Source organism: Meira miltonrushii (genome assembly GCF_003144205.1).
Source record: "Meira miltonrushii strain MCA 3882 unplaced genomic scaffold FA14scaffold_1, whole genome shotgun sequence".
In the NCBI taxonomy this organism is placed as follows: Eukaryota; Fungi; Basidiomycota; class Exobasidiomycetes; order Exobasidiales; family Brachybasidiaceae; genus Meira; species Meira miltonrushii.
Genome location: NW_020289943.1, coordinates 3,871,863 through 3,889,183, shown reverse-complemented (window position 1 = coordinate 3,889,183; position 17,321 = coordinate 3,871,863). Strand labels below are relative to the sequence as shown.

General features: G+C 43.5%; 7 protein-coding genes across 7 annotated transcripts; 3 read left to right on the top strand and 4 right to left on the bottom strand.

Annotated features, from left to right (window-relative positions):
• The first annotated feature begins 143 nt into the window (after positions 1-143).
• FA14DRAFT_159847 (isocitrate dehydrogenase NADP-dependent) lies at positions 144-1,890 on the top strand. The gene has a single exon (XM_025498415.1). It carries the CDS (start codon positions 320-322, stop codon positions 1,796-1,798), a length of 1,479 nt encoding a protein of 492 aa, XP_025358427.1. The 5' UTR covers positions 144-319; the 3' UTR covers positions 1,799-1,890.
• A 13-nt stretch (positions 1,891-1,903) lies between these two features.
• Positions 1,904-2,667, bottom strand: FA14DRAFT_170856 (uncharacterized protein). Its single transcript, XM_025500298.1, has 3 exons — positions 2,570-2,667; positions 2,133-2,496; positions 1,904-2,064 (listed from the first exon to the last, which is right to left on the bottom strand). Exons 1-3 carry the CDS (start codon positions 2,640-2,642, stop codon positions 1,989-1,991), a joined length of 513 nt encoding a protein of 170 aa, XP_025358426.1. The 5' UTR covers positions 2,643-2,667; the 3' UTR covers positions 1,904-1,988.
• Positions 2,668-2,895: 228 nt separating this feature from the next.
• FA14DRAFT_159846 (ATPase, V1 complex, subunit C) lies at positions 2,896-4,237 on the top strand. Its single transcript, XM_025498414.1, has one exon. It carries the CDS (start codon positions 3,027-3,029, stop codon positions 4,200-4,202), a length of 1,176 nt encoding a protein of 391 aa, XP_025358425.1. The 5' UTR covers positions 2,896-3,026; the 3' UTR covers positions 4,203-4,237.
• Positions 4,238-4,808: 571 nt separating this feature from the next.
• Positions 4,809-9,371, bottom strand: FA14DRAFT_153456 (uncharacterized protein; the record flags this gene model as incomplete). Its single annotated transcript, XM_025497598.1, has 1 exon — positions 4,809-9,371. One exon carries the CDS (start codon positions 9,369-9,371, stop codon positions 4,809-4,811), a length of 4,563 nt encoding a protein of 1,520 aa, XP_025358424.1.
• Positions 9,372-12,288: 2,917 nt separating this feature from the next.
• Positions 12,289-12,874, top strand: FA14DRAFT_131290 (RNA-binding domain-containing protein). The gene has a single exon (XM_025496928.1). It carries the CDS (start codon positions 12,360-12,362, stop codon positions 12,786-12,788), a length of 429 nt encoding a protein of 142 aa, XP_025358423.1. The 5' UTR covers positions 12,289-12,359; the 3' UTR covers positions 12,789-12,874.
• Positions 12,875-12,944: 70 nt separating this feature from the next.
• On the bottom strand, positions 12,945-14,243 carry FA14DRAFT_177398 (uncharacterized protein; the record flags this gene model as incomplete). Its single annotated transcript, XM_025500737.1, has 1 exon — positions 12,945-14,243. One exon carries the CDS (start codon positions 14,241-14,243, stop codon positions 12,945-12,947), a length of 1,299 nt encoding a protein of 432 aa, XP_025358422.1.
• A 319-nt stretch (positions 14,244-14,562) lies between these two features.
• On the bottom strand, positions 14,563-16,704 carry FA14DRAFT_163657 (uncharacterized protein; the record flags this gene model as incomplete). The annotated part of the gene is made up of 2 exons (XM_025499831.1): positions 14,563-16,407; positions 16,570-16,704. 2 exons carry the CDS (start codon positions 16,702-16,704, stop codon positions 14,563-14,565), a joined length of 1,980 nt encoding a protein of 659 aa, XP_025358421.1.
• Between the last annotated feature and the right edge of the window lie 617 nt (positions 16,705-17,321).

Genomic DNA, 17,321 nt, shown 5'->3' with positions numbered 1-17,321 from the left:
TTTTCTTTAGCGCCGCTCTCTCCGTAGCTCGCTTTTCGGGCTTAGTGGTTGTCGTGCTTGCTTATTTTCCAGAAAATTGAAGCAAAACGGCAGAGGAATTTTTTCTTTCTTCTCTCTAGTCATTAATGCGTCAAAAGCCGTGCGTGCGGCAGACAGCCTTGTGGACTGACTCAACATGCTAAACATGCGGCTGTTATTCTTACTGTTCAACTTCTTCTCCTCCCCTGCGCCACAAATTAAACTTCCGGCTTCTTACCTCTCCCGCACATTTCCATACCAACTCTTTTTCCGACCTGCCATCATCCACCCCCAAACGTAGATGTACGGATCGAATACTGTGCGATTGGCATCGCGCGCCTCACGTTCATCTTTGACTTCATACACTTCTGTTCGTTCAATTCATTTACAAACACAACGTTCAATCTCTGTCACACCATTACAATCTGCTTCCGTAAAAGCTCGCTCTGCTCCTGCTCTCTCTTTTGCTCAACCTGCATCAACCACCTACCGTTCTTTTTCATCAACCACAAAGATGTCCGCTGAAAAGATCAAGGTAGCCAATCCCGTCGTGGAAATGGATGGTGATGAAATGACTCGTATCATTTGGCAAAAAATTCGTGATGAAATGATTTTACCTTTTGTTGATTTGGATATCAAATATTTCGATTTAGGTATCGAATATCGTGATAAAACAGATGATAAAGTAACTGTAGATGCAGCAGAAGCAATCAAAAAATATCAAGTTGGTATCAAATGCGCAACAATCACACCCGATGAAGCCCGTGTAAAAGAATTCAAATTGAAAAAGATGTGGCTTTCACCAAACGGTACAATTCGTAACATTTTAGGAGGAACAGTTTTCCGTGAACCAATCGTTTTGGAATCCATTCCAAGACCCGTCCCTGGATGGACAAAGCCAATCTGTATCGGTCGTCATGCTTTCGGTGATCAATACCGTTGCCAAAACTTTGCCGTCGATAAACCAGGAAAGTTCACAATGCAATTCACACCTGAAGATGGAGGTGAACCACAAAAGTGGGATATCTTCAACTTCCCCAACGGAGGAGGTGTTGGTTTGGCAATGTACAACACAAACGAAAGCATTAGCGGATTCGCACATGCAAGTTTCAAGATGGCATTGGATAAGAACATGCCAATGTACATGACTACAAAGAACACAATTTTGAAAGCATACGATGGTCGTTTCAAAGACACCTTCCAAGAAATTTACGAGAAAGAATACAAGGCTGATTTCGAAAAGAAGGGATTGTGGTACGAACATCGTTTGATCGACGATATGGTTGCACAAGCAATTAAAGGTGAAGGAGGTTTCGTTTGGGCATGCAAGAATTACGATGGTGATGTTCAATCTGATATCGTTGCTCAAGGTTTCGGATCCTTGGGTATGATGACATCCGAATTAATCACTCCTGATGGACAAATTATGGAATCTGAAGCAGCACACGGTACAGTTACAAGACATTATCGTGAACATCAAAAAGGCAACGAAACAAGTACGAACAGTGTTGCTTCCATCTATGCATGGACTCGTGGTTTGGCTTTCAGAGGAAAGTTGGACGATAATCAAGAATTGATCACATTTGCACGCGAATTGGAAAATGCATGCATTGAATCAATCGATAAGGATGGCGTGATGACCAAGGATCTCGCTTTGGCCATTCACGGAAAGAACATGAAACGTGAACATTACGTCACAACTACCGGATTCTTGGATCACGTTCGTGATAAACTTAAGAAGAAGTTGTCAGCTCAGGGAATCGGAGCTGGAAAGCTTTAAAAAGAAATTAGACAAATTTGATATGATATGCTGTATATATCTCGCTTAACATATGCTCAGATGAGCTCAAAATGCATACTAATTCACACACGCACACAAAATGATGAGTTTTGAGCATGAAGATGCACTGTGATAATATAGAAATACAGGATTATACAAATGTTAAGTTTTTTGAGACGTCTAAGGTCGTTTATGCAGAGAATTTACGTTTTGTAGACAATTCGTCTAGAAGGGCTTGCAATTTGTCGTCATCTTTTGGTGCGAGGCTGTTGGAGGGTGATGCAGAATTGTCAGAATAGTTACACTTTTTGATAATGTCTAATTCATTACTCACGTAGGAATGAGAACTTTTGCTTCTTCGGCACTTTCGATGCTCAAATTAGCCAATTGAGCCATCTCAAAGCGTGAAAGCAGCAATCGTTTCTCGTCAACAATCTCTCCATTTTCTTCACCTTGTCTTTCAAAAGATGCATATTCGCGTAATTCATTTCGAATTTGTTCGACCGTACTTTCATCTTTTACTCGATTAAATGTTTCACAATATTCAAAACATTTCTTGAAAACGGGTAATGTCAATAAATCACGATTCATCGGTTCACCAATCGATCCTCTTTCCAGTTCCCTTCTCAGCAAGAGATGAACTTCACTTATATTCAACACTTCTCCTCCATTCTTTAGTAATTCTTCTTCCTCAAAGTCTGTACGATCGGATGCGATTTAATTGATCAGCAATCAGTGCTCGGTGTCAATAATCTCCTTCTGCTTTCTTACCTGCACCAAGCTTTCCCAATGAAGCATCCACTTCTTCTTCACGTCTATTCCTATGACGACGAGCGCGAGACATGATCGATAGCGCTTAGATGGTTGTCAATAAGATCGAAGAGAGCAACAATATCTCAATCTAATGTACAAAACATGTCAACTCCCTTTGCATGATTGAAATCGCGCCTTAATTCACGTGGATTGATTGCATAGCCTACGCCTGTCTGTCTAAATACCCGCCCTGGAGTGCGTGGAGAGACCGTGCGCGAGACAAGCCTACAATCTCAGGAGTTTGCTTTCATGCCCTAAAATGGAACACTCCTTAAAGCATATACAATCATCATCATCATCATCATCACCATCATTGGCAGTGCATATATATACCATATTGCATCGAATCGGCACGTCAGGCAGCAACAATTTCCCCTCATCACAGCCATACGCTGCAAATTGAATCTAGCCAAAGATGCCGTCAGATTTGGCATATTGGATGATCGCTGTGCCGATTCAGAGCAATGATCCACATCAGATGATGTCTTCATTGTCAAAGATCTTACTGAAGGATAATCTGACAACATCCAATGAACTTGGACCTTTAAGTCTTCCACCATTCAAGACTGGAACATTGGATCAGCTTATCAATCTATCAGAAGAATTACCTAGATCTGACAATCAATTCACACAAATTGTTGCAAAAGTTGTCGACACATTACGAAACTTACTCAACAACGATGCAGAAGCTTTAGGTCAACATATTCAAGTAAACGAACAAAGTATCGATGACTACCTACTGTCATGGTCTTGGAACGGACAGAGATACAGAACGGATAGAAGTATACGTGAGATTGTCGATACCCTTACCAAAGAAATCACTTCGATCGATAACGTGATGAAGAACAAATTGAATAGCTATAACACCGCCAAAGGTCAACTGCAACAGATACAAAGAAGGCGAAATGGTAATCTGTCTACACGGGCTTTGGGAGATGTTGTTCACAGAAATGACATCGTTGATCCTAATTCGGAATATATCGAAACCTTGATCGTTGCCGTCCCAAACAACAATGTGAAAGATTGGCAATCAAGATACGAACGTTTGACAGATATGGTTGTACCAAGATCATCAAACAAGCTTGCATCAGATGAAGAATACTCTTTGTTCAATGTTACTGTTTTCAAGAAAGTCAAGGAAGAATTTTGCAATAAATGCAGAGAAAACAAGTTTGTCATTCGGGATTTCCGTTGGGAAGATGATCTTGCAGAACAGCAAAAAGCTGAATTGGACGAAGCAAACGTTTCCGAGAAAGAGCTTTGGACTGAGCTTTTACGTTTAGCACGGACGAATTTCAGTGAAGCATATATGGTTTTGACGCATATCAAAGTGATTAGAACGTTTGTTGAAAGTGTGTTACGATTTGGTTTACCGGCAGAATATTTTGGCATCGTTGTCAAACCGAATCCAAAGAGAACGAAAGCACTTTTGTCTTCTTTGACTTCTCATTTCTCTTACCTCGAAGCACCAGGAAAGAAAGGAAAAGGAAATTCATCAGGCAATGATGATGCACCAGGAGAGTATGCCGCTTACCTTGAACAGGAACAATATCCATTTGTGTTAACAGAGCAATTCCTTGTAGCAGCATAGAATCATCTTGATAGCGCAAATACAATTTTTGTACGCTCACTTCTCATAGTCGAGAATCATATATATTTAATCATTCATCTGTTCGCATTTGTAATAAGTTCAACCGGATTAAAATTCACGATCACTACAAGAACATGTGGAAACACTACATGTGGATATGGAGACAAAACAGCAAAATTTTTGCTGAAGCGAGAATAAAAAAAATGCCTTTCTGGGAGCATAAAAGTCAAGAAGGCAAATATAAGAAAGAATTTTGGGATATTGAAAAATGCGACCAAATGTTTGCTTGCGCATTCAAAGGAAAATTGATGGTATAAAAAATCACGTTACGTTTACCAAAGAGATGGGAAAGAACCAAAAAGAAAAGGTATAATAAACCAGCCTTGAGAAGTAAAAGAAGAAGGAGTGGAGAAAGAATCTTGCTGCGAGAAATTGAGAGCCTTCCAAACAATATGATATCATCCAAGAGAAGTATTGAGTCTTTTCCGAATACGAGATTTTGACGACGAGAAGCGATTGCTTAAGATTTGTTACGATACAGAGTTTTTGTTTTGTTTTAAGGATTAGCACATCTTGTGGAAATGTACAGTAAGCCAAAGTGCTAGATCAAGAGAGAATTGCCCATGGTCGACCGTTAGATGAGTCGAATTGCTGACCTAAGTCATCAAAAGATTTATCCCACCAGTCCTCTTCATCGCCGCTCTTTCTCTTTTTTGCATTAGGTGACGTTTCAGCCGTAGAATTTGCACCCAATCCAGTCAGTTTGGATAGTGCATCATTCACAGGGCTGGTAGAGCTTGCGGTCCCATTAGTTTGCTTGGAAACGATTCCATCGCCATCTTCCTCGAAGGAGTTTGTCAGCGTGGACCCAATACCAACACTGGCAGGACTTGGGTCGTTCCAAGACGACATGTCGAGGCTGGTGTGAAGTAAGCGTTTGTTCATACTTGAAGTAGTACTGCTGCTCGCCCTCGAGCTATCAACCAGCTCAGGCGTGTCTCCAAGAACAGAGGCAGAAGAGGAATGAGAGGTGGCCAGCAAATTCTCCAATTCCGTTTGAGGATCTTCAACGGCAGTAGAATCAGGTCCGAGTGCATCAGCATCAATGAAATCTAGTAGATCTATATCAACTTGAGCATCTGCTTGTTCGAGTGCATTTAGTGTATCCGATGATTGAGTTGCATCCAAAGCAGTCGATGTCGGGTTTGTATTGACATCAACGGAATTGTCTGTCTGTCCAAGCATCATCAGTAGGGATTCCATCGAATTACCGTCACTTGGTAGAGTCAAGGCCGGGGTAGAATTGTCAGGTTGAGGTTGAGAAACAGCAAGATTACCGTTCGTGAACAGATCGTGCCAAGCTGATTCAACAAATCCGGCAGGATCTTTGATAGCATTTGCATTTTCATTAACCATTGCATCCCAAGCTTGTTCTGCATTGGCATCTTGAGCAGAAGCAATATTGGCTGCTTTGGCAGGTGTTTGCGCAGCTGCAGCTGGACTTGATCCCATCTTCACATCAACCATCGATCCAGGCGTAGCATCAGCATTGGAAGAACCAGGTTTACCCGCCTTGCCCTTTGCTGCACCTGCCTTTGCATCAACGGCAGCTTGACCAGAATCTGGTCGATTATTGACAGATGTACGCTTCTTACCGCGCAAGCTATTACTTGCTCCTCGTTTACCTTTAGCTCCTGCGGCAGCAGGAGTTGAAGTGGCTTCGGGCGATGCTTCGTTTGCTGCGCCTGCTTTGGGCGAGGTATTGACCGTTGCAGCAGCCAAAGCGGGACTTGTTCCAGTCTTGCCATTGACACCTTTACCTTTCTTTTGAGGAGGAGGTTTGAGATCCTCAACACGCAAAGGTCTTTTGATTGTTGGCTGACCAGATGCATCTGTGGTTACATTTACGTCATTCAGCATTTGTTGCTGTTGAAGTTGCTGCTGTTGCATTAACAAGTGCTGCTGTTGCTGTTGTTGTTGCTGTTGCTGCTGCTGTTGCATCATTCGAACTCTTTCGCCTTCCTTGTCCTTTTTGTATTCTTCGATAACGAAATTGGAAATTGTAGGATTGCTAGTGCGAACGTAATGAATGCAACGGCTCATTTGCATTTTCAGCTTGTCCAAATCAGCTTTACGCAAGATGCATTGTCTACTCGGTAGTAAGTCCAATTGATCACGGAACATGTACGCCATAATCTTCAACCTTTTAGCAGGTTCCAGATTATTTTGCATGGCATAGAATACGGGCAGCAAGGCATTGACCGTGTCCAAGACCCATGTCAACTTTGATACCTCACTCAACACTTCCTCTCGCTCAGCATCTGGCATAGTGGTGTTCAAAGTCAACCTTGGTCTTGTTCTGCTCAACTCTTCATCAATGCGTGCCATAACAGCCCGTGCTTCTTCTAACTGCTTCTGAGAAACAGGAATGAATCGAGGTTGTTGCGAAGCTCCTTGCGCGTTGGCTGCTTGCTGTTGAGCTGCCATGCTGGCTTGATTAGTTGGATCGCCTTGTTGACCAGGGAAAGGAGGTCGACCAGCAACATTATTCATTGCATTAAGCTGTTGTTGCTGTTGAACGTTGAATTGCTGTTGCTGTTGCTGCTGCTGTTGTTGCTGTTGACCAGGGAAATTTACAGATTGTTGAGGCTGTTGAGGTTGAAGAGGTTGTTGCATACTCTGTCCGTTTGGCATCATCTGTGGGTTTTGTGCAAAGTTTGGCGGGAAAGTTTGACCGGGAATAGCATTCTGAGCAGCTTGCTGCTGTTGTGGAAGGGTGGCTCCGTTTGGCGTCTGTTGACCGCCAGGCTGTTGCTGCTGTTGGGCAAGCTTTACCTGCTGTTGCAAATGCAACATTTGCTGTTGACGATAAGCAGCGGCAAACTTTTCTTGCGTCGTATTCATTTCGGCCAACTTTTCTGGTGGTAAAATCGGAGGTGCTCCGAGTGTGACAGGTCTTCCATTCAGATTGATCGTGACTGACCCGGCTTGCATTGGTGGTCGTGGTCTTTGCTGTTGATTCATCTGACCGGGCTGCTGGACTTGCTGCTGTTGCTGTGCCTGTTGCGGTTGTACCTGTTGCTGCTTTTGTTGCTGTTGTTGCAAATTTTGCATCATGGCATTTGGAGTACTTGGAGGTCGCATGCTAGCCGCTTGCTGTTGCTGTTGTTGTGCTGCTTGCTGACGGTTGGCTGCTTGTTGTTGAGCAACTTGATACTGGTACTGCGCGGCCCTCTGATAGAAATCTTCAAATGGACCAAGTTGCGTGCGGAAAGTCATTTCAAGTTCTCTAGCCAATTCGAAGTACTTGGGATGGTTGGCAGCAGCCAGATCCAATTGTGATAAAATCGTTGGCCACATATTCTTCCTCGTCACAGCTTCACTGCCGCCTTGTGCTTGAACAGCTTGAAAGAATCTGAACAGGTCCACACGTTGGCTATTGACCACCGGCGAACTTTGGAAAGGTAGATTTCGTTGAGACATATGATCGCTAACAGCTCGCATGAATTGTTCCGGCTTCATAGCTAGCATACCTGGCGGGCGAACATTTGCCTGGCCAGCTTGGGCTTGGGCTTGGGCTTGTTGGATGGCCTGTTGCGGCTGTGCTTGCTGATTACTCTGTTGCTGTCCTCCCATTGCACCGGCAGGATTTCCGCCAATATGAGGAGATTGATTCAGAGTAGCGAATTGCTGTTGCTGCATAGGCGTTGGTGTCTTTTGCTGTGCAAAAGCCGGACTTCCAAACGCATTCGCATTTCCAGGTCGAGGCGATGGTCTGGTTTGCATTTGCGGAGTAGGCTGTTGCTGCGGCTGCATCGGTGGCCTTGCCTGCTGTGCTTGAGGATTTGCTTGTTGTTGTTGTTGCTGCTGAGATTGTTGCTGTTGTTGAGCTTGAATCTGAGCTGCAAATCGAGCAGTAATAGCCTCTCTCATACGTTTAGCATCATTGACTTGCTTCTCAAGTAATGCACGTTCATTTGCATCCGTGACGGAAGCCAACTTTGCCTCTTGATCTGCAATGCGTGTTTCCAAGGCTTTGAAAATTTGTGCAGGCGTAGCAGATCCTGGAGGTCTTGCAGCAACATTCACACCAGGTTGTTGTGCTTGTTGTTGCTGTGATTGCTGTGGCTGCTGCTGTTGTTGTGGCTGTTGCGGTTGTAAGGTTGACGGCATTTGTTGCGGCTGCTGACCAGGTTGCTGTTGAGGACGAATTTGTTGTTGCATTGCTTGTTCCATCATCTGTTGAGCGAATGGTGGGCGTACTTGTTGTGCTTGCTGTTGTGCCTGAGGCTGTTGCGGCTGCCCTTGTTGACCTGTTTGCCCTTGGACTTGTTGCATCAATGCAGCAGCGATTTGCGGGTTCAACGTTGGATTCGTTCGATGTGCCTCCAAAATCGAGCGCAATGAGCTTGCCTGACTAGCAGATAACGTTCCATTACGTGCCATCTCGAAAGCCTGCTGAAGATTCGCAGGTGCTTGAACGGGCTTATTCGCTTCATGCGACGGTCCTGGCCGTACATTTTGTTGCATTTGCTGTTGCGGCTGTTGTACAGGCTGCTGCTGCTGTTGAGGTTGTTGCTGCAACTGCTGTTGTCTCGTTAAAGCTGCTGCCTGAGATGCCGCAGCTGCAGCTTGAGCTCCAGATATCGATCCAGCTGTTTGCATATTATTGAAGTTCCCTTGTGCGCCGTTTGCCTGACCCAACATATTAGGTGTCATCATCCCGTTTCCAGAATGGTTGTCTCCCATCATAGCATTGTTCGGTCTAAAGACTTGATTGAAATTTGCCATATAATTCTGTTGTGGAGCTTGATGTTGTTGCACCTGCTGATGAGGCTGTTGTTGAGCTTGATGCTGTTGCTGCGGCTGCTGCTGTTGTTGTTGGTGCTGCTGCTGCTGTTGTTGCTGTTGCATAGCAGTTGCCTGTCCTGCCTGCCATTGCTGCATCATAGCTCTTAAAAGATCAGGATTGACGCCTGGCGGTAATGCTTGACCACCATTTTGGATGTTATTGAGACCGCCTGCAGGGAACATCCCATTTGCTTGTTGGAATTGTTGAGGTACGTTTTGCTGATTATTAGCCTGCGGCTGCTGTTGTTGTTGTTGCTGCTGCTGCTGTTGTTGCTGTTGCTGGAAAGCACTGAAAAGATGGGCAAAGTTATTCGACATCTTGTCTGAGATGAGCTTAAGTTGAACACAGCACCAAAAATTTTGTCTTTGATCAATGTAGCCTAAATTGGATGCCCTTGAACAGCATATACTAGTACACTCTTAGTACACAGCCTTCCTATACAGATTGTAGAATCGCAGATCAGCGTACTATTCCTTGGATTTCTGATTTGAAAAAGACTTCGATGGTGAAAAAAGTAACGTATCCTACGACATGAACTGGGAGATCGGAGTTGAAACCGTTAGTGGAGAAGTGGATGAATCGAGATGAATAATTTTTCGATTAAGTTGAAGACATCAAAGTGATGATAGAAGCATTGCAATATCCTATCTTAGATCCAAAGCCGGAATGAATACACAAAAATTTCAGTGCTCTCGCTCGAGATCGAATGAAACTTTTTTTTCATGTGCAGCCAAGGCCCAAACGTGTGCACATGCAACCGCGCGGCGAGAACGATGAGATAGATTGGTAGGGTCTCCAAGGTATTGATTAAAGTGATCACAAAAGCGGTCCGATGAACTGATAGAACTGCAAATGAAGATGAATCGTTATCGATTATCGATGACCGATTGCGAAATTGTTCTGAAGAATGTCGAAAAAAATCAAAACGCGTTTGAGGATTGTGGTCGATTGTAATCGCGATTTCGACAAGTTTTCCTTTCTTCTTGTACGGATAGCCGTTTGTCCAAAAAAGCTATTAAAAGTGATCTGTGACCGCGGCGCAGAAGCACTTCTCTCTCACAAGAAAAAGCGATGAGGAGGGAGTGATGACAATGACGACCAAAAACAGTTGCAACCAAAAAGAAAGAGAATGATTTTGCGTGCATACATGCAATTCATATAATAATGTACACCCAAAAGATGCAATGCGTGCTTGTGTGGTGTACTGCTGCTGCTGCTAAAGCAGTTTAAAATCAAAAGTAAGGCGGATCGTATGTTTAATCCTCACAAAGCACGCACATACGCAGTGTCCAGAATAATAATAAAAAAAGAGAGGCGAAATGTGCAATGGGCGGAGGATGAGTAGGAAAACGGAGCGGCGTATTGAGACAACAAAAGAGGAGAGAAAAAATAAAATAAAAATCAAAAATAAGCAGCATTATCCTACTAGTCGCGGGCATTTTTGCCCAGGCCAAATAGGAATGCATGCGTAGACGACAGATTAGACAGACAGCTGCTCTCTCTTTATACCTCCTCCGCGCGCGCGTTATTTTTCATACTGACTTTTTACCTTTATGCCATCATATTAATTCTCGGCCCTTGATTTTCTATATATCTTCCAGATGATTAGTTGGGGACCTGAAGATGATGATATTCTCATGATGATTGATTGGTGATACTGCTGCTGTTGGTGCTGCTTGGAAGATCGATCAAACCCTTCCTTACTGCCTTGCTTGTATGCAAACAGAACGCGTGTCGATCAAAGAAGAAGAACTGCATTTACCTATTCAATGAAGGTGCCTGCCTGGCTGCACTGTACCTTTCGATGATTATTTGTTCGCGTTTAGTATGATAAGATGAGACACAAGGTTATTGTGCATATTCTGGTTCACTTCTTTTACGCTAAGCAATCCTCCATGGAAATCAGATCAGTTTTGGAACAACGATATTCTATATAGTTCTTCAATCTAGAATGATTTCATGATATTGTCATCTAAGAGAAGATATGTCAGCCCTTCCCATTGAAAATATTCAATGAGGGAGCAGTCATTGATTGTTTGTGTAAGTTAAGGCGGCACCGTTTAATGCAGGCTTGCACACGAGAAGGGTCACACGCCTTTGGAAGCAGAGCGCGTGCATACAAATTCATGCAAGGAAAAAGGGAAATTGCAAAAGCAAGAAAAACGTTCCTGGCAAAAGAACACTTGATTAAGGATGCGCATTCAGGGGATCACTTCAAATCAAACTAGTCATGACGCAGACTGACTACTTTGATGACCGTAAGTAGTAAGCGACAATACATCATTGTCAGTTTCAAGTACTGACAAGGAATTAGAAGTGTTGGCGTAAGCTGCAAAGAAGATCTTCTGTTTCTGTCAAAGGAGTGGACTCCTCCTTCTACTTTTGAGAAATACGCCACTTCAGGTGTTCTCCCCTGTTAAGTCATTGAATTGTACTCTCCTTTGCATCATCTTAACTCAACTATATGGTAGATAGAATGACGGAGATACGCTAATCCACACTCCCTGATTCTAGCGTAACAATAGCCAACAAACCAAAAATAAAGTGGCGGCGGCAATTTGACGTGACACCACCCAAAAGAATCAACATTCATTGCGCCAAACGGTCCAAGCGCCAGACTAAGGAACAATTCGCGCGTCTTTTTTTGTTGCTTGAAATGCAATATTCCCCGGTTCCGATTCTGAGCTTATTTTTTGTTTGTAGAAGCGTACGGTGTGTAAGAAAAAAGCCCCGAGGAAAAGCAAGCAGCCCGCCCCATTTAATGTATGTACGCGTCTGATTAAGAGACGTGCTTAATCTACATGCATGACAAAACCCAAACTTTCGGCACTTTTCTGTTTGACTATACAATTCTGTTTCCTCCATTTCTGATCAAGTTTCACGCTGATAATAATAAGTTCAGACATACAACAGAAGTCGGGACAACGAGAAAATATGACAGACTCTTCTCAAACGTGTTCCTGAATACATGTATTGAATGTATGGCTAGTGCAGCATATTCCAGCTTACATATTCGCAAGCAATCCCAATCCTGAGGCAGAAAGGTTGGCCAAGTAAATGATAGGGATCATGTCGCATTTAGCCGCCATAGTAGAAGCTGTCTATACTTCGACTGAAATTGACAAACTCCCAATTGCTTTCAAAGTCATCTCGAGTAAATGCTTGCATTTTATATGATTTGGAGAGAGGCGCGAGAGGGCCCAACGCGAAACGCACGGACAAATTCAACGCAAGAAGAAAGTGGACTTGGCGCATTTTCATTTTTGGTGTTCCTTCCACCATCCAAAGTGGATGCACCTTCAAAGATGTCTACACGACACACAACAATCTATGTTAGCGGACTATCTCCTACCACAAATGAAAATGCACTCTTATCAGCATTTCAACCATTTGGAGAAATTGTAGAAATTCATCTTCCAAAGCATCGAAATGCGACCACGAATGGAGGACCTGCCTCGACTGAATCAAGTAATCATAGAGGATTTGGATTCATCGTATTTTCTTCTGCTGAGGATGTGGAAGGTGCAATAGATAATATGCATCTAAACGAAATCGAAGGCCGTGTCATCACTGTTACACCAGCTAAACCAATCAAATCTGGAACTTCACTTAATAGCGCTGGCTTCGATTCTAGAAAACCGGTTTGGGAAGATGAGGAATGGATCAAACAGTATGGAGGAGGGCAGGATGAAGTGACTGATGGCACGCAACCTGCAGATGCAACAACCGCATAATCCCCTATCATGGACTCAAATCACATTCACAATGCACTGTACACTAGATCAAATTATGTATTACAAGGAATCAATGCTTACAAATCAGTACATGATGATGAGGTTACAAAAGATGAGAAAATAAGAAAGTGAATGCCCGTGTATATTTGGTTTAGTTTACTTGCCCAATCTTTGCTCACTCTTGGCAAAGGCGTGCAATGCTTTTTCGAAAGAGGTGGATGATAAAGGTTGATAAGGCGATGCATCGGCATCATGATAGATCTCACATAATCTCACAAGCCAAGGTGGAAATGCATGCAACGTTGATACTTGTCTTGGACCTCCATGAATGATGAGCAATTCAGGATCAGAGGGGTATCCGTGTTCTGCTAACACATCTCTAACTTGATTTTCACCAACTTTGCAGGGTCCACTTGACTTCTTTTGACGTTTTGATAAGATCGTGGCTGCTTTTGCCAGTGCTTGTCGACCATCTTCCGGTCCAAGAATGTTGATACGAACTTGGACAGAATGATGTCCGTCTTTATGTGGCGTTAGAGAAGGACGCCTATATATATCATGTAGTGTGGGCGCCCTGAACGGTCTATAGATCGTAGCTGTGATCTGAATGTGTTTTCTGTCCAACTTTTGAGCAGAGTTACCATTTGGTAAGAAGGCTGTTTCTCCTTCAATCAATTCTTCATCCTCAATCGACTCCTGAGGTAGTCTCCATACCTGTTCAATGACCTCTTTCTGCGTTTCGCTGAATCGATTCGCGAGATATCCTTCAATATCGTACACAGACAACTCTCTAATTCCTGATAAAGCACAATTCCGTAATGCTGCTTCTAGGTTATCCCATGCGTACTTTTCTTGCTGTCTTGCTTCTGCCACTATATTTGCCTTTTGCTCATACAATTCTTTCGCCTTGTTGGGTATCCAGCTGGTCATTCTCATACTCAGTATCCTAGCCGAAATCTTCATCGCTCGTAAAAGTAGGGTACTGGTTCGAATGGGTTTTGGACCGATCGATAATGCTATATGACGCGGAACGTTTGTCCTTCCCATACATTCCATCCTTGCCAGTCTTACTTGGGCTGCCAATTCATGTTGTTCTTCTATCCGAGCTTTTTCTTTCTTGTATGCCTTTTTGCCTTTGATCGTCCTGTTCAAACGTTCATCGCTGCGCATGAATGCGATAATGGACCTTTGATATCGCCAAGACGCTCTAGCTTTGATGGAAACGTAATAGACCAGATGGACCAATAGCAATGCTAAGAACAGAATTGGATAGACGATCAACTTTATCGAAAGTGTCATCGGATCAATTCTAGCTCTAGATTGACCGATACTTCTCCGTCTCTGTGAAGTATAAAGTGGTTGAATCGTCTTATCTGCTTTCTTCTCTCCCATTCCATTCATCACACCACTGTCGTCATGCCCGTTTGCCATCGCATGGCTAAGCTGGACAGACATTTGTACAGCTTCATCCGATCGCAACAACCAAAAGAGAGGGAATTCGGGTGGAGTGCGGGAAAATGAATTTGGCTTTAATCCAAAAAATTATTCAAACAATTTTGACGCCCGCTAAGGAACACGGACGTGGAAGTTTAGCGTGGCAAAATCAAGCTGCCACTCTTTCACAATTGAACAACATTCACACGATAAATTGCAATTCTTTTTATAATGTCGCATTGAAGGGTATTATACATGATGGCTATTAAGCATTGGAAGTTGTCTTGCATTCATTTGTTTTGAAATTGTCTTGTTGCGTCTAAAAGCATGCATTTATCATTCATTCTACTTCTGTTTTGACTTGCGTTTCCTCCTCTGTCTTAGGTGACAATGCCTGTTTTTTGCTTGCTGGGTTTTCTTCCCCGGCCTCTGTGCTCCCTTCATCATTCTCTTCTGAGGCAAAGTGATCACTCTTCCTCTTCACTCCGCTTGTAGTCTGCTCTACTTCCTCTTCTTTGATCCGGCTGATAGCATCATTGGGAGCTTTGGCGGGGATTGTCGGTTGAGGCGTTCCATCCCGAGATCCAGAAGATGATCCAGGCAAATTCTTCTTGTTCACATTCGTTGAAAGTGTTTTGGCAGAATAGTAGCAAGATCCATGGTAATATATTCCATCAACCAACTTGCAATTCTTCCATATCCATTCCTCCTCATCTTCACTCCATTCCGATTTGAATAGCTCCTTACAGACAGGACAAGGCCGAGTGGCCGCATCAGGATCTTCACTTGGTGCAATGACAAAGGCTTTTGTGGCCGCTTTCAGTTCAGCTTCTTGAGCTGGCGTTAATGATGCACCAATTCCACCATTGTTGCCATTTCCATCTTGGCCTTCGCCACCTTGACCTGCATGCTTTGAAGGTGCGACATCGTCATGTCCTCCACGAATCCAGTCTTCTAACTTGCTGAACCATGAGCGACTTTGTCCGCGTACTGCACTATCTTTTGCTCTTCGATTTTGTCGGAAATGCCAATCCAAATGCTTATCCAAGCTTGCCTGACCTTTGTCTCCGACTGGATACCTATTTGTACATTGACGACACTGCAGTGGTAACTCTTTAGAACTGATCGCATCCAGAGAACCCAATGGGACTTCTTTTTGTAAGTCAGTCGTTATCAATCGGATATTCATCCCTTTGACCATATTGCAATATTCAGCATCTTGATCTGGAACTGCAGCCGCAGGTAAAAAGCCAGATTTCCTAAGATTGGCAAGCAGATCTAAAGCAGATGTGCCTGGCTTACCAACATTTCCTGCACCGCCTTGATGTATCAAAGGCGCAGGAGGTGGTGTTGACCGATGCGATGGCGGAGTTAAATTTCCAGACAATTTTCCCAAATTTGCCAACGCTCCCATTAGCGAAGGCGGGATGGCAGCGGCTCCATTTTGTTGAGAAGGCGAACGAAAGATTTGATGACCGCTTGGAGGTGTGGCACGATAGCCAGCTTGGTTCCTCAAATTTGATGGACTATGAATTTGTGGAGTACGACCTTGAATCTCACTCTCCAGAGCATCAAGTTGTGTTCCGATTTGACCTAGCTCAACAGGTGACAATGAAGTATTCTCAACGATGCTGCGTAACTTCGTTAATGCCTCTAGCCGTGCAGGATCAAACGAATTCGGATTCTGTCTCTGTTCATTACGACAAGCGGCTATCAATCGATCGAATCTTCCCATCATCACCGCAGCTTCTGTTGACCTCTTTGGATTATTGTTCATAGAGGGAGAATGAATATTATGTCTGGGAGATAATATTTGTTGATTTCCATACATCTGTTGTGGTGACCGCATAGCATTTTGCTGTTGTTGCTGAAAAGGTATTTGGGGAGTTTGTTGAGGAGTTGGCCTTCTTGCTTGTTGTGAAGGTGGACCACTTTGTCCCCATAAAGCTCTCTCAATATTTTGTTGTGCATTCGGTCCAAATAAAGGTGTGCCATTGGGCCCGGCGTCTCTCCATGTATTCAACAATTCTTCCATCCGTACCTTGACAGCATGATCAACAACTCTGTAAGTTTCCATAAAGATTGTCACAATCCGTCCACCCCACATTTCAGTGTAAGGCATTCCAACATTCTTACATATGGAATCTAGCACATATAGAGCTGGGAGACGATATGCTGGTTGTGACTATAAGGTTTCGAGAGATGAAAAAGAATTTGTACGATACAAAAAGAAAGACAAATGATAGTGTAAAGACAGTATAGTATCAGTCCGAGATCGTAGATGAAAATGTAAGAGGTAAAGTCAGTATCAATAGTATCAAGCTAATCTCAAAAGTATAGCACTTACCATCATGATATGTTCTTCAAGACATTGTGCAACGACATTTGCCATCGAATTGGCATTCTCCATTGCAATCACTGTCAGATTTGTTATAATTGGCTTAGAATTGAAAGTCAGTGAAGACAGATGTTGCTTAAACATATGTGCGAACGCATTAGGATCAGGAAAGGATGGTACGGGAGCTTGCTGAACAGGCGGAGCATAACCATATTGCATCCCTTGTGGTTGTTGTTGGAATTGCTGCTGCTGCTGAGAAGGGGGATACTGCGCAAACCCATTCGGCTGCATTCCGCCCGGAAAGGGATTCATCGAAGGACCACCATATTGATTCATTGCTGCCTCTCAAAAGCGAGCAACGGATCTTGTTGAAGATGACGAAACGAAACAAAGACTGACTATGATGGATACTAAGAGATTAGACGAAAACCAGAGAGTAATCAATTGTAACAAATGGCGTTGGTAATCATGAAGCAAGAGGGTTTGTGTCATTTGCTTAACTCTTATTGCCGAAATGTATGCGTTCTGTCAAAACACACGCCCTAACGCCAGATTGGATGCATTCCGCCTGATTACGTATCCTTAATGGAAGGGCGTCGTGTTCAGCGCACTTCACGTGTCAGAACATTGCCTGCTCGCACCCCTTCACCCTTTGCATCAAAATTCTCTATCCACGTGCAGAGTCCGAAACCAGAAAACTTGCATGCAAAACACGTGATGCTATCAACTTGCTTGCTTTGAGCCTGCGGTGAAGAAATTGC

What these genes read in the sequence shown, in the direction of transcription:
- FA14DRAFT_170856 (XM_025500298.1), bottom strand. Translation starts at nt 2,642, where the DNA reads ATGTCTCGCGCTCGTCGTCATAGGAATAGACGTGAAGAAGAAGTGGAT. An exon ending in ATTGGGAAAGCTTGGTGCAG is followed by an intron (nt 2,497 to 2,569) that starts GTAAGAAAGCAG and finishes CCGATCGTACAG; the next exon opens with ACTTTGAGGAAGAAGAATTA. An exon ending in GCAAAAGTTCTCATTCCTAC is followed by an intron (nt 2,065 to 2,132) that starts GTGAGTAATGAA and finishes ACCCTCCAACAG; the next exon opens with CCTCGCACCAAAAGATGACG.
- FA14DRAFT_159847 (XM_025498415.1), top strand. Translation starts at nt 320, where the DNA reads ATGTACGGATCGAATACTGTGCGATTGGCATCGCGCGCCTCACGTTCA.
- FA14DRAFT_131290 (XM_025496928.1), top strand. Translation starts at nt 12,360, where the DNA reads ATGTCTACACGACACACAACAATCTATGTTAGCGGACTATCTCCTACC.
- FA14DRAFT_159846 (XM_025498414.1), top strand. Translation starts at nt 3,027, where the DNA reads ATGCCGTCAGATTTGGCATATTGGATGATCGCTGTGCCGATTCAGAGC.